The sequence below is a fragment of the Grampus griseus genome (assembly GCF_964374135.1).
Source record: "Grampus griseus genome assembly, chromosome: 13".
In the NCBI taxonomy this organism is placed as follows: Eukaryota; Metazoa; Chordata; class Mammalia; order Artiodactyla; family Delphinidae; genus Grampus; species Grampus griseus.
In genome coordinates this window covers 32,949,281-32,963,362 of record NC_139007.1, presented here as the reverse complement: position 1 = coordinate 32,963,362, position 14,082 = coordinate 32,949,281, and the positions used below count along the sequence as shown (strand labels likewise).

Here is a 14,082-nt window from a genome sequence, read left to right as displayed (position 1 = left end):
ACTTTAATATAATTTATATCATTAAAAGCTAACAAAATAAAACTGTGACTAAATTAACATTGACTCATCTGTTATACAGTAATTGCTAAATAACTGTAAAATATATTACATTCTGTTCATTACTACTCCAATTATAATGTCCTTTCCTATCCATTTCCACGTTTACCTACATTTATCTAAAAAGAATGGAAAAACACTTACCAAAATGGTGGTAACGATCAAAGAACGATTGGATAAGGAATCTGTGATGTTGGCTGGCTTTCCCTTTTGACTTTCTGTCATATTCAGGCCACTGGCTGGATCCCAAGTTCCAATCTATAAAATAGCATATGTACTTTGTAAATCGTCCATCAGGCACCTGGGAGAGAGCACTGAAGAGAAAGTTAAGACTGCTAACACTTATTATTCACATCTGCTGCATTATCTGCTGTTGTTGAAGTAAAGGCTGCTTGTTTTAAGCATGATTCACTGCTTTGTGAAGTGTGTCCAGTGAAGTGTGACATTAAAGAACAAAATGATCCATTGCACTTCTACAGTCAGTGTGAGGAGCTTAATTTTCCATTCAGACTTTCATTCACCAAGATAAACTACTGCTGATGATACCTTGATAGCTGGCTGGAAACTCATTAATAGCACATATTTTTGACAGTAATGGATCTGTCTTATCCTCTCATTACAATGATAACATGCCATATTATATGGACAAAGCTAAAAGACAGAGCAAAACCTGGAGATCCAGGGTAAATTAATAGGTAAAAGCAGGCTTAAAAGAGGCATTAATTCGTATTCACAAAACCCCCAGTAGGGCAAAATCACACCCCAAATTACCTGCAGAGCATTTAAAAATATACATTTGCAGCTTTAAGATACTCCAAGGAAAGGAGATTACAGCATAATCTCATCTGGATAACCCATTCTAATACTTCCACTTGTATTCTATTCAATATGTATTTTAATTTAACTAATACCCTCTGATAGATTAGTCCATATACTCTCTGTGTTCAGACATTTTATACTCACTGAACACAGTCTATAGGATGACATAGAGCTACCTCTGGAGAGATACATATAAGCATAAGATGCCACTAAATACATAGATTGGGTAGTTTACATACATGCACCTGCACCATTGCATGTCATGTAACAATGGTGACCAGTAAAGGAAAACAGAAACAAAAGGAGACGCAGAGCCAGTATTTCTTAGTCAGCATTACTTTTCCTCACCCTCTCAAACCTGGGAGTCATCAGTAGTGAAATCTGTCTTACGTATGCCCCTAGCCAATTACCCAACTTGTTTTCCTCAAATGAAGCTATAAATTATCAATTTCTTTTTAAAGTAAAGTTTTGTACATACAGATCTTCCTCAACTTATGGATGAACCCATCATAAGTTGAAAACATTGTTAAATCAGAAATGCATTTAGTACACCAACCTACCAAACATCATAGATTAGCCCAGCCTACTTTAAACGTGCTCAAAACACTTCCATTAGTCTACAGTTGTAGTCAAAATCATCTAACACAAAGCCTGTTTTATAATAAAATGTTGAATATCTCATGTAACTTATAGAATACTATACTGAACTACAATGAAAAACATGCTGGTTATATGTACAACAGGATGGTTGTAAGTGTATTAGTTGTTTACCCTGGTGATGGAGTGGCTGACTGGGAGTTGGGGCTCACTGCACTGCCAGCATCACAAGAAATTATCGTACTACATATCACTTGCTCAGAAAAAAAAGATCAGAATTCAAAATTAAAAATACAGTCTCTACTGAATATGTATCATTTTTGCACCATCACCATTGTAAAGTTGAAAAATCATAAGTTGGGAACTGTTTGTAAATTAAATTATCTTTAACGTGACATTGATTTAGCAGGTAACATTTACTCTGGTCTACCTAAATATGCTAACAAGGGTCTCATCAGCATAAATCCAAATTAAATGTTATGATCTTTTTATTTTCTTTATATTTTATCATACATACTCTTTTTGATCTCTTCATTTGCATAGCTTTCTGAGTAACTTTTTAAGATATCTATCTCCATTTAATTGGAGAAGCACAAAAGTAGAAATGTTAATAACTTCTGTTCTTCATAAGAATAGATATGTCATTCTAATAGTTGTACATAGAAGTAAATCTCAGTGTTCTTTTTCAAGAACTTATTTGACTATACTAGGAATTCAATATAAATGTTTCTAGTGATGTTTAAAAAAGAACCTCTTGCCATATTTTCTCATATTTACTTAATTTTCCTCTTACCGTGAAAAACTATATATTCCTAATGTTTGTGTCAGTAAAGAAAAAAAGTTAAATAATACAGTAAGGGAAAAAAAAGAAAAAAAATCTTGATTCAGCATTCTTTCCAAAGTAAATTACCTACTGATCTTTTAAATTACTTTAGACTGAGACTACCATGATGTCATAAAGACAGAGACTAATTATAATTTAGGGTCAATAATGGAAAGTTTTCAAGGGCCAGACAGGTAGCATCAATGTGTGACGTGAAAGGGCATAAGCCAGTAGTAAGAATTTCCAGGCTAGGGAGTGAAGTTTTTAACTCTCACAAAAATCTCAAGGCAGAAGAGCAAGAGGGGCCACAATCCCAACCCGCTCTGCTGTGTGCCTTGGGCTGCATGTTCCCAGAGCAGGTACTTTTTTCAAGTTCCCAGCAAGGCATCACCAGAGTTAGAAGAGGCCCTGCTGGGAACCTGGGTGGAGGACAGAAGGGATATCAAACCTAGAATGCCTGCCTGACCTGCTTAAATTGTTTCAAATTCAAAATCATTAAAAAAAAAATCTCCTCTGTTGGCTAAACAAGACATCTGCAGATTGTATTTTGCAGTCACTGCCATTTTTCTGCCCCTGATCTATAATTAATACCTATTATGCATTTGTCCTTTAGATTTTATTTCCCTTTTTTTCACTATTGGTTAAATAGTTAGATTTCTTTCAGACATGTAATTCTACCAGCCAAAGCACTGGCAAGCATCATTTGCCCACTGTCATCTGCCAAATGACACCCTCAAGCTTGACCAGTAAGTTTTTCAACTTTCTAATCAAATCACTAATACAAAACATTGCCCATTTCACTTACATCATCCTCCATGATTACTTTTATAAAAAATAATTTAGCTGAATGTTCATTCTTCTAAACATACTTATCTAGTTTCATTCTCTTGTCAGTTGCTTTTCTAGTACTATTGGGATGAAAGGGTTCTGGCTCATGAATCCATAATTACCTATAATCACAAATATTAGGTATCCCTTTTTATAAATCTCAGGTTTCTGAGCAGAATATTATGAAGTTTCAGAAATTTCAATGGCATAACATTTTAAATCAAATAAAATTTTGTATGATTCCCAGATTTAAAATCTGTTAGGACTGTATAATTCAAAATTTTCTACTGATTGAAGAACTTTTCATCAGTCGGGTTTATTGTTTTGTTTTGTTTTAATCACGAGAGCCATTGATTAAGTTAAGACAATCTTCTTTCTTTTAATCTATGTTTGGAACCATGATTTTTCTCATTATATGATTTAATCAAGTCATTTATTTTTTCTCAGTTCCAAAATTTAATAAAGTACTCTTGACCTCACAGCGGTATTTTAGATAGACTGAGTCTATATCTTGGCTGACTTGGATACTTCAACTTTATGGTTATCTTCTTGGTGTAAATATTAATAGCAACCCCCTTGTACAATTAAAAATGTCATGGTTTGGATACTAAATCATAAGGTCACTTTAATTATAAGCATCGAGTTAGATAAGGAATTTGAAAGTACTTCAAAAACCACAAAGAACTATAGAAAATTATGGTATTATTCATTTTTCTTATTTTATATTCTGAATCGTTCTGAAAATAAATTTGCTCTTCTTCAAAACAGGAATGTATATTTATTGTTGTCAAATTATAAAACACACAAAAAATATAAAAGAGAACATCAATTTAAACCTTGAACCTACATACATACCCATGTCAATCATAGCTAATAAAGCTTAGTGTATTTCCTTCAAGTCTTTTATCTTTACATGTATGTTCCTTGCATAATTTCCATCATAGCCTTGTAGTTAATGACCCAGATTCTGAAGGGGGTGTCAGACTACCTGAATCCCATTACATCTCCTCCACTTACCACCAGGGGACTGGGGCACATTACTTCTCTGTGCCTCAATTTCCTCATTTATAAATGGGGGAATAACATTATCTACCTCACAGAGCTGTTGTGAGGATTAAATGAAAAAGAAGTCAATGCAAGGTGTTTATAAGTGTGCTACAAGTATTATATAAATTATTAAATACATCCTATTTCTATACTATTTTGAGCATTTTCTTCTGGCATTAAAATTAATCAAATTCATAATTTGAATGATTGTATAATATGAACATCATATAAACATATCACAATTTAACTATCATTGTTAAAAACAAGGCTTTAGTAAACAGAGTTATTTACAAATATTTGCCCATGTCTTTTATTATTTTAAAAACAAATTCCTAGAATTGGAATTACTGAGCCCAAATAATATGAATTATTAGGATTATTAGTACATGTTGTCATATAACTTTCCAAAACTATTGTTGTGTTTGTTATCATCCTCCTGACAGTTCATGGTACAATACAACTTCCTAACAATTCATCTTCTACTTTTAATAGTTTGACTTACATAACTGAATGATACTATAATGGTTTATGACTGTTGCCTTTATTTCTAGATAGTATGTTTTATCACATAAAAATAACTTTTTATTCTAAGTAATTCTTTTCACCTAAATTTCCAGGACCTAGTATTAATCATGCTTACCTTATTTGTATATTTGCATTTGCTGATAAATAATTATCTCTAATTATACTTTCAACATACTTCTCATTTTATGGGTTTCTTTATAAGCAGCTCATCATGAATGTTTTTAATGTTCTATCTTTTTTCTCTCTGGATCTTATTTTTAACCTTGTTCCTTTCATATTATCTGGTTTTCACTATTTCTTTTCTACCTCTGGATATTTTGGTAGACAGTTTTCCCTGTGGTAATTTGTGAGATAACAAAGTTTTCAGTCTACTAAAGGGGTATGGTCAACTTTTGTTTAAACTTTTACAATCACATCATAAAATCAATATTGAATCATAAAAATTAAAATGACATCTATTCTATGAAAATTCACTACTTTGGTTCATTCTGCTACTACACATACTGATCCATAGTTTTAGTTAATTTAATTTGGGGTTGTGGACACTGCCTCTCATTTTCTTTTGCTTGACATATTATAGATCATCTCTTTTCCAAGGAAAACAAATGTAATTTTTAATATAATCTTTAAAACTATTATTCAAAAACTTCTCTCTGTACGCTTTAACTACTTTTACTGTTTACTAGGATTTCCAGCCAGTTTCCTCTTTTTGAGTATTTGCTTTCATTTATCATTGTTCTTATAGAAGACAATTTATTTGTAAAGGATAACTATGTGACATGCTTCTATCTGTAGATTTGAAAATATTTTTGTCATGTTCCTGTACAAAGAAAACTTGACTAAATAAAGACATATTGTGTCATAGCCTTCTTCCTTCAAGAGCTCTGTTTTAGTCATGTTTTCTATTATTTAATGTTACTAAAGAGACTGAGGGCAGTCCAATATTTGTTTCTTTTTTGGAAAATATTTTTTTATTGAAAGCTTCTAGTATTCTCTATTTGGAAGTTTTAAATCTCAATCAGGAGAGAGAGAGAGAGAGAGAGAGAGAGACATAGAGATAGAGACTGTAATTCTGTTTTCATTATGTTTGCCAGAAATATAAGGCATTTCTCCATTTTCTGAAGGTGAATTTTATTGCATTTACAATTTTCCTAAACTATTCATGTGGTCATGTTTTCTATAAATGTTATACTCTTTTATTTATTTATTTTGCGGTACGCGGGCCTCTCACTGTTGTGGCCTCTCCCGTTGCGGAGCACAGGCTCCGGACGCGCAGGCTCAGCGGCCATGGCTCACGGGCCCAGCCGCTCCGCGGCATGTGGGATCTTCCTGGACCGGGTCACGAACCCGTGTCTCGTGCATCGGCAGTCGTACTAACTACTGCGCCACCAGGGAAGCCCAATAAATGTTATACTCTTTAAATGGATGTTTTCCCTCTTTCACTACCTTACATATGTATCTTCATCACTGATAGAAACATTGGGAAAAGCAGTTCCCTCTTCTGTGTAGCAATGGACAGAACAACTTATGTATGCCCCCAACACAGGAGTATCACATTACATTTTAATTGTAATTCTTTTTTTAATCACTCTCTAGTTAAAACTTAAATCCCCTGAGGCTACAGGCTGGTTTACTCATCCTTTTATCCTAAGGCCTTTGAATACAGGACATACTAGGGGTTTTCTGTGTGAGGGTTCTGAATATACTGGTCCTCTTTGTCTCAGAAATTCCATTTATGTTTTACTTTGAATTAAAATTATATTTCATTTTTATGTATCATATCTTCTTGTGTTAAACTTTAAGTACCTTCAAGGAGGATGTCACAACTTTGAAATTTAGATAATAAATACCCAATGAATATTTATTGAATAAATGACTAAATGGAATAAATGAGTGAATTACTACATAATGAAGACTTTCAGATTTTTTAGGTTGTTAACTTTCCACACCTATTCATTCATTCATTCACTCAGCAAATATTGAATGTATACTGTGTCTATTCTTTCATATTTACGTATTTTGTTTTTCATGTTTTGTTCCTCATGCTCTGTTCAAGTTCTACCTTAATATCATATTTAACTTTGGGAGTAATAGGTCACATATCTTTGCTACTTATTTGAATTTTTCCTAAGCTACATTTTATATATGTTAATATAAACATTTGTAAGAATTTTATGTATTTTATGCTTTACATTTTATACCTCTCAGGATTTTTTTAAAAATTCTTCATATAATTTCATTTGGTAAAATATGTTTTCTCTTTGGTCGCTTTGTTTTATTTTTTAATGTAGAAAAAACATTTGTTTTCTGAATGATTTTAAAATTATTTATCTGAGTATCTCATTAGTTAGTTGATGCTTTATTTATTTTTCTTTGTTTTTGACAGTTTTTCTCAGTATAAATTTCCTTTGTTTCGTATCTCATATTACTCCTTTATGTCCAAAGAATGTTTTTCTTTCCTCTCCTGAGCTACATAATTGCTTGTCTCATCTGTAATTAGCATTTTATAATTTCTTCTAAACATGTAAGTTAGCACTGCTTCTTGTAAGCAGAATCAGTGAGACATTTTTTATGCTCTGTGGAATGTGCAATAATAATTTGTTTGACAAGTATATCAAAAACTTTCTCAGGTAGGAACAAAATAAACATTCCCAGCTAAGTGTAAAATATTAGTTATATATAAAGTCAATCTCATTTAAAGTTAAGAAATAATTTCCCCACTAAAAACCAACTGGCACAATAGGATCTATCAAAATTCTATTTACACTGTCTTATTGCCATTTACTAACAATATAACCATGGATGTTGGAGAATGAAAAAAAAGCAATACAGTTTTTCATTATAGAGTAATGGAAAAAGGAAAATGAATTCTCTGATTATACACTGTTTTGACTTAATTTTAGACAAATTCATCTGTCTTGAACAAAGAACATAAGTGGTACTTTTCCAAAGAAGGCCTGTGTGGTGATCATGAGAAACCACACTGTACATTGTAAAACAGTGTTAGCATAATGTAGAGTCTCCATCTAACACCCTATACAAAAATAAACTCAAAATGGATTAAAGACCTAAACGTAAGACCAGAAACCATAAAACTCCTAGAGAAAAACATAGGCAGAACACTCTTTGACATAAATCATAGCAATATTTTTTGGATCCCTCTGCTAAAACAAAGGAGAAAAATCAAAAATAAACAAATGGGACCTAAACTTAAAATCATTTGCACAGCAAAGGAAACAAAACAATCAACAAAACAAAAAGACAACCTACTAAATGGGAGAAAATATTTTCAAATGATATGACCGATAAAGGGTTAATATATATTCAACATATATAAATAGCTCATATAACTCAACAGCAAAAAAACTAAACAACTCCATGAAAAAATGGGCAGAAGAACTGAATATACATTTTTGTAAAGAGGAAATGCAGATGGCCAACAGGCACATGAAAAGATGTTCAACATCACCAATCATCAGGGAAATGTAAATCAAAACCACAATGAGATATCACTTCACACCTGTCAGAATTGCTATCATCAGAAAGAACACAAAGAGCAAATGATGGTGAGAATGTGGAGAAAAGGGAACCCTTGTATACCAAGGAACTATTGTAAATTGGTACAGCCACTTTGGAAAACAGTATTGAAGGTTCTCAAAAAGCTAAAAATAGAACTACCATATGACCCAGCAATTCAACTCCTGGGTACATACTCAAAAACAAAAAAAACAAAAACACTATTTTGAAAAGATACATGCACCCTGATGTTCATAGAAGCAGTATTTACAATTGCCAAGATATGAAAGCATCCTAAGTGTCCACCAACAGATGAATGGATAAAGAAGATATGGTGTATATATAAAGGAATACTACTCAGCCATAAAAAAGAGTGAAATTTTGACATTTGCAGCAACATACACAGATTTGGAGGATATTATGCTAAGTGAAATAAGTCAGACAGAGAGAGACAAATAATGTATGACATCACATGTGGAATCTAAAAAAATATTACAAACCACTGAATATAACAAAAAAGAAATAGACTAATAGAGAACAAATTAGTGGTTGCCAGTGGGGAGAGGGAAGGAGAGAGGGGCAATATAGGGGTAGGAGATTAAGAGGTACAAAACATTATGTATAAAATAATCTACAAAGATATATTGTACAACACAGGGAATATAGCCAATATTTTATAATAACTAAAAATGGAGTATAACCTTTAAAAATTGTGAATCACTATACTGTACACCTGTAACTTATATAATATTGTACATCAACTATACCTCAATAAAAAAAAACTTCCCAATAATTAGCTGCCTACAACCACATGACCCATACAGTTTGCCTTGCATTGTATTTACTATTTCTTTGAGAAGAAAAGGCATTCCTGATAGTACTGTTTGAGGGTATTGAGAATTTAAAAAGCATAAGGAAAGTGCTGGTATTAAATGCTAATTTACATTTGGAAGATAAATATTCTCTCCAATTGACTGAATATACTTTGGTGAACTGCATGTTTCTCGGTTAACTAGTGTAACCATTCTTTCTGGATAATTTGCAAACTCAGGTTTCTCAAGTCTATATGGAACATGAGTAGTGAGGACAGAGTTTTTTCAACATAGTAGTTTTCTTACTAAGTGTTGCAGGTAAATTAGAGACTTTTTGACCTCATTTACTTCACCCCTTCCTGTGTTAAATTTTTAAATGGAAAGTACAGATAGTTACTTACATTACTGTCTAATAACAATGAATAGTATTGTACTTCCATTGGGTTAAGTATTAACAGGAGATCACTTCAGAAAGAATTGTCATCTGATCTCTCAACAATAAACATGAAACATTTCCTAGAAATGCCTATGTGCTCCCTGAGAGGGAGAAATCAGAGTAAAGAATAATTACCTGGGAACTGAGTCTTTTTCATACAGAAGTGATTTGGCCTATGAGTACAGCACAAAGAAACCTTCAGTTAACAACTTTTCTAAAACTGTCTATTAACTAGTTAACATGGGTTCTGGAATTTCACCATTTGAGAACTACAGCATTAATGTGAAAGCAATAAATGAATAAGTATACAATATAATGATCTTACAGAAAGGGATGACTAATCTAAACATAGATTTTTCACCCCTAAGATTTTTATTTTTGTTTAGGGCAAAGTCAACCTTAAACATAAAGAGTTAAGAGACAGGTGGTAGTTCTGATTTTTAAAATAAAATTTGAATCAATGAGTTAACTGTTCTCAAATATAATAACATGACAATATTAAATTTAAGGGCCGTTTTTTGCAAGGATGAAAATGTAGTTCATTGATTTATTTGAAATAAAACCAATGTATTACAATTACATTTAGTATACATGTTTAATTCAAATTCAGTAATTGAAAGAAAAATATCAATATTTGATATTCTCTGATGGACCAAAATAAGAAAGTGTGCGCCCTCAAGTAAGGCAATCCTATTGATTTTTTTTTTTTTTTTTTTTTTTTTTTTTGCGGTACGCGGGCCTCTCCCGTTGCGGAGCACAGGCTCCGGACGCGCAGGCTCAGCGGCCATGGCTCACGGGTCCAGCCGCTCCGCGGCATGTGGGATCCTCCCGTACCGGGGCGCGAACCCGCGTCCCCTGCATTGGCAGGCGGACTCCCAACCACTGCGCCACCAGGGAAGCCCAATCCTATTGATTTTTAAACATAAACATCATACAGAGTCTTCTTAAATATTTTACCAACCTGAAAGTTATCAAGCAAAATAATAACTATAAATATACTGACACAAACCAAAAAAATGTCAGTACAGTTGTGAAATAGGGCATGTAATGATTCTTTATAAGAGTTGGACAAATTAAATGGTTAACATCTCTAAAAAAAGACACTAAGTTTGGGTCCTGCCTGGGATCCAGTTTTGCTTTTTAAGAAGCAAACAACACATTTCCCACTGGCTTAAAGATTACTGGTCAACATCACCATTAGCATTGCTTTCCTACAGAGAGGCCAAAGAAATCTCAGTTCCTAGGAAAGTTGGGGGTCATTGTTGCCATGGGGACCAAAATATATGTATCAAATGCCATCAAAGAGAGAAAGATAAAAAAGCTGCTATGCATTAGGTTTCTACAGATAAAAAAAAAAAAGTCTCACTTATCTAGTGTGGATTTTCAGATTTAGATAAATTTGGAAGACTGTAAATTCCATTCAGACACCTTTTTCACAGGGAGCTAATGACTATAGGATTTTACTGGCAAGAGAAAGCGCAATAGTAAAATTTTCTACAGAAATTACCACTTTTTAAAATATATATATATATATTCTACCAAAAAAAAAATCTTCAAAAAGCACTTTGAAACATGTTCTGTTCCTGGAACATATATGCCTGTAAACTCAGGCAGGCATGGTTTCACTACTAATTCTCACTCTCTCCATATATTATCAAAATATTTGAGTTTTCAGTGGGAAGCCTATGGATTGCTGATAGCAGTTTCTCTACTGGTGGGTAAAAATGCAAGCAGTGAATATTCAGAAAACACAGATTTTAAAAGTTGAAATGAAGCTCCACTTGAAAGTAAAATATAACAAATTTAAACTTTTTAAAGGTTTGCAAATATGGATTATTTTGATTTATATTATTTATATAAATACTTAATTTTGTAGAAATTGGCAAACATATATTACATAAGATGGCTTTTTATAGCCAGTTTTCTTTTCCAAGATTTTCCCTAAAGATGCACAAGTTAGAACCTGATTTTATTATAAAAGCACGCTGAGGCAAACACATGGCATGACTGTTCACAGGCCTATACAATTCCAGGACCCTTAGCACCATTTCTGGCCAGATAAATGTATTAGTTTGATCTTTATGTTTTTTTCTAAATTAATATAATATTACCATAAAAGCCAATTTCAATAAGGATTTATTAGGCCTTTCCACTGAGGAGACAGAACATTCTATTCTCCAAGTTCTATTTTAATATAAATATCACATTTTAAGAGACTATCAGCAAAATAATGAGAACAGATAACAAATTCTGATGCTACAGAAAGGGCAAGAGAGGTACACAGGTATGATTTTAGTTTAACATTTCTATTTAGAAGAAAATATTCTCTAGTATAATAAAAATCCATTTGAACAATCAATAAAGTATAATAGCAAGAGACTGATTTTTTTTTCTTGGAAAGCACATGATGTACATAGTTGTCACAATGGACATTCAATAATAAAATTCAATAATATGGTAGGATTAAGCAATTTTATTATTGCATTATAGTTTCTTAGAAGGAATTCTTTTCAAAGTCTAAGTTTTTTTTTTTTAATGGCCTTTAGATAGCTCAGCTTGCAATGGAAATGCACCATTTTCATGTAGTGTCATCAACTCAGTTCAAACCTATTTTGTGTGAAACCCTTCCAACTATTTTTGCTCTAAACAGAATCTTTTTGAAGTAATATTCTAAGAACCTTCTGAATATTTCTTAATATCTTTTGCCATTAGTCATGCTTTTGTTCCATCTGAAGCTGGTCTTTCCTAAAACATAGCTAAGCCTCAGAAGACTAGGTAAGTAAGTTAAGCCATTTCCAATGGTAAATCATATCCCAGTTAAATATTATATTAAAAAAACCCTAAAAATATTAATTTTATTTTCAGTTATGAAGACATTTTTTATTTCCTCATGTCAATTATGTCCATTTTCCTTGGCCGTTTTTCTTTTTGCTATTTCTCCTTCTTCTTCCAAGTTCCACTGACAGACTGAATACACAAATAGATAACAGTCAGACCATGTACGACAATAGGACTTTAACCAGATCCTCTGAAGCAAGCATCCTGGGAAGCCAAACCACAACCTCTGCAGCAATCTGCCCAGAATGGTCAAGATTTGTTCAATAACTTGCAGTTTCCTTTTTTTCCCCCTCTCTTCCAACTCAGAAGCAACCAGAGAAACTCACCAAACCAATCACCCAAGATACCTTGCTTCTTGTTAGCCCACCTCCAGTTTTCTCATGCCAACAATCTCCAATCAGAGCACACCTGACGCTTTCCCAAATAAAGCTTGTCCACTCCCTTGCCTGCCCTTGAATCTGCCAAATATAAGTTGCTCCCTTGCTATAGTAAGCTCTGAATAACAACTTCTGTTTGTTCTCATCCAAGTGGTCTTCGTTTACTTCCACACATAAACTTACAATAAAAAAAGGAAAATTTATAAATAGAATATTTATTTTTACTCATCGATGTAATGAAGTGTCAGAAAGTATTCAACTGCACTATGTAGAAGACCAGAGATGCCATTGGTGCATCCTTATAAGCTCAGACTTCAGTGCTGCTTTCTCCTGTGCTATAAGATCCTTCACCTCTTGAATTCTTGACCCACTACCCCAGCCCGCTGATTGTCTGACTATTGGATTTCTCTTCCCACTTTGTAAGTATGGAGCAAAGCTGAAAAAAGTGGGGGAAAAAAAGCTCTGCTATTGGAAAATAACTCTGCACCAGACACCTGAGTAAGTATTCTATGTGAAGTATCTCTTATGATTCTCATAGAGATCCTTCATTTGTTCAACAGTCAATAAACATTTCATGAGGATGTACTTTGTGCCAGACACTTTGCTAGGCCTTGAATATGTAAATAGTGAGAAAAGAGACACATTTTTCTGCACCTAATAGGATGTGTATTCTGGCTAGGGACGCAGCCTTAAAAAAAAAAAAAGTATGTAAATACACAATTATAGACAGTGTCAGGAAGAAAAAGTAGAGGATACTATGAGAAACTTAAATTTGATTAGGCTTAGGGAATACCTATCTAAGGAAGTAAATGTAAGCTGCAACCCCCAGGATGAGTAAGAAGTTAGCCAGGCAAAGGTGATAGGAATGGGTATTCCAGACTGGGAAAACTCTACTGCCAAAGTAATAGAAAGTCTTGACCTTGTGAGGAAATGAGAAACAGCCAGTATAGCTGGAGCATAGAAAACACCTGAGAAGATGGTGAGAGTTGAGTGGGAGAGGTAGGGAATTCATTGTAAATCATGTTTGGATCTTAATCAAAATACAATGGAAATAAAGGGATGAGTTAAATTAGAGAAATGACATGGATCATTTTGCTTTTAAAGACATCCATTGGCTGCTATGATTTGGCGAATGGATTACAAGGAGGAGTAGAACAGAGACTTGTTGGGGCTCCAGTGTATGTGTCCGGGGAAGGTTCGCCTGGCCATGATTGTAGCAATGGATTTAGGGAGAAATGGATGGATTCTAAACATATTTTGAAAGTGGAATATACAATACGGTCTTTGAACTGACCAGAAAAATTCAAGCTGCGAAAATCACTTATTCTGTTTTCCTTTTCCTATTGTTAGTAGTTTCAATACCAGGATCTTAAAGAAAGAAATTGTCCTATTATTGCCTGAGGTAGA

The 14,082-nt window shown here is 33.3% G+C and overlaps 1 protein-coding gene across 2 annotated transcripts in view; it reads right to left on the bottom strand.

The window, feature by feature from the left end:
- GRIK2 (glutamate ionotropic receptor kainate type subunit 2) overlaps positions 1-14,082 on the bottom strand; it is a gene marked incomplete at both ends in the record, with an annotated part of 636,473 nt that overhangs the window by 215,658 nt on the left and 406,733 nt on the right. For both annotated transcript variants that reach the window (XM_082668692.1, XM_082668693.1), the window contains one exon: positions 202-315. In XM_082668692.1, the coding sequence (XP_082524818.1) occupies positions 202-315 (114 nt within the window). The remainder of the gene's footprint in view (positions 1-201; positions 316-14,082) is intronic.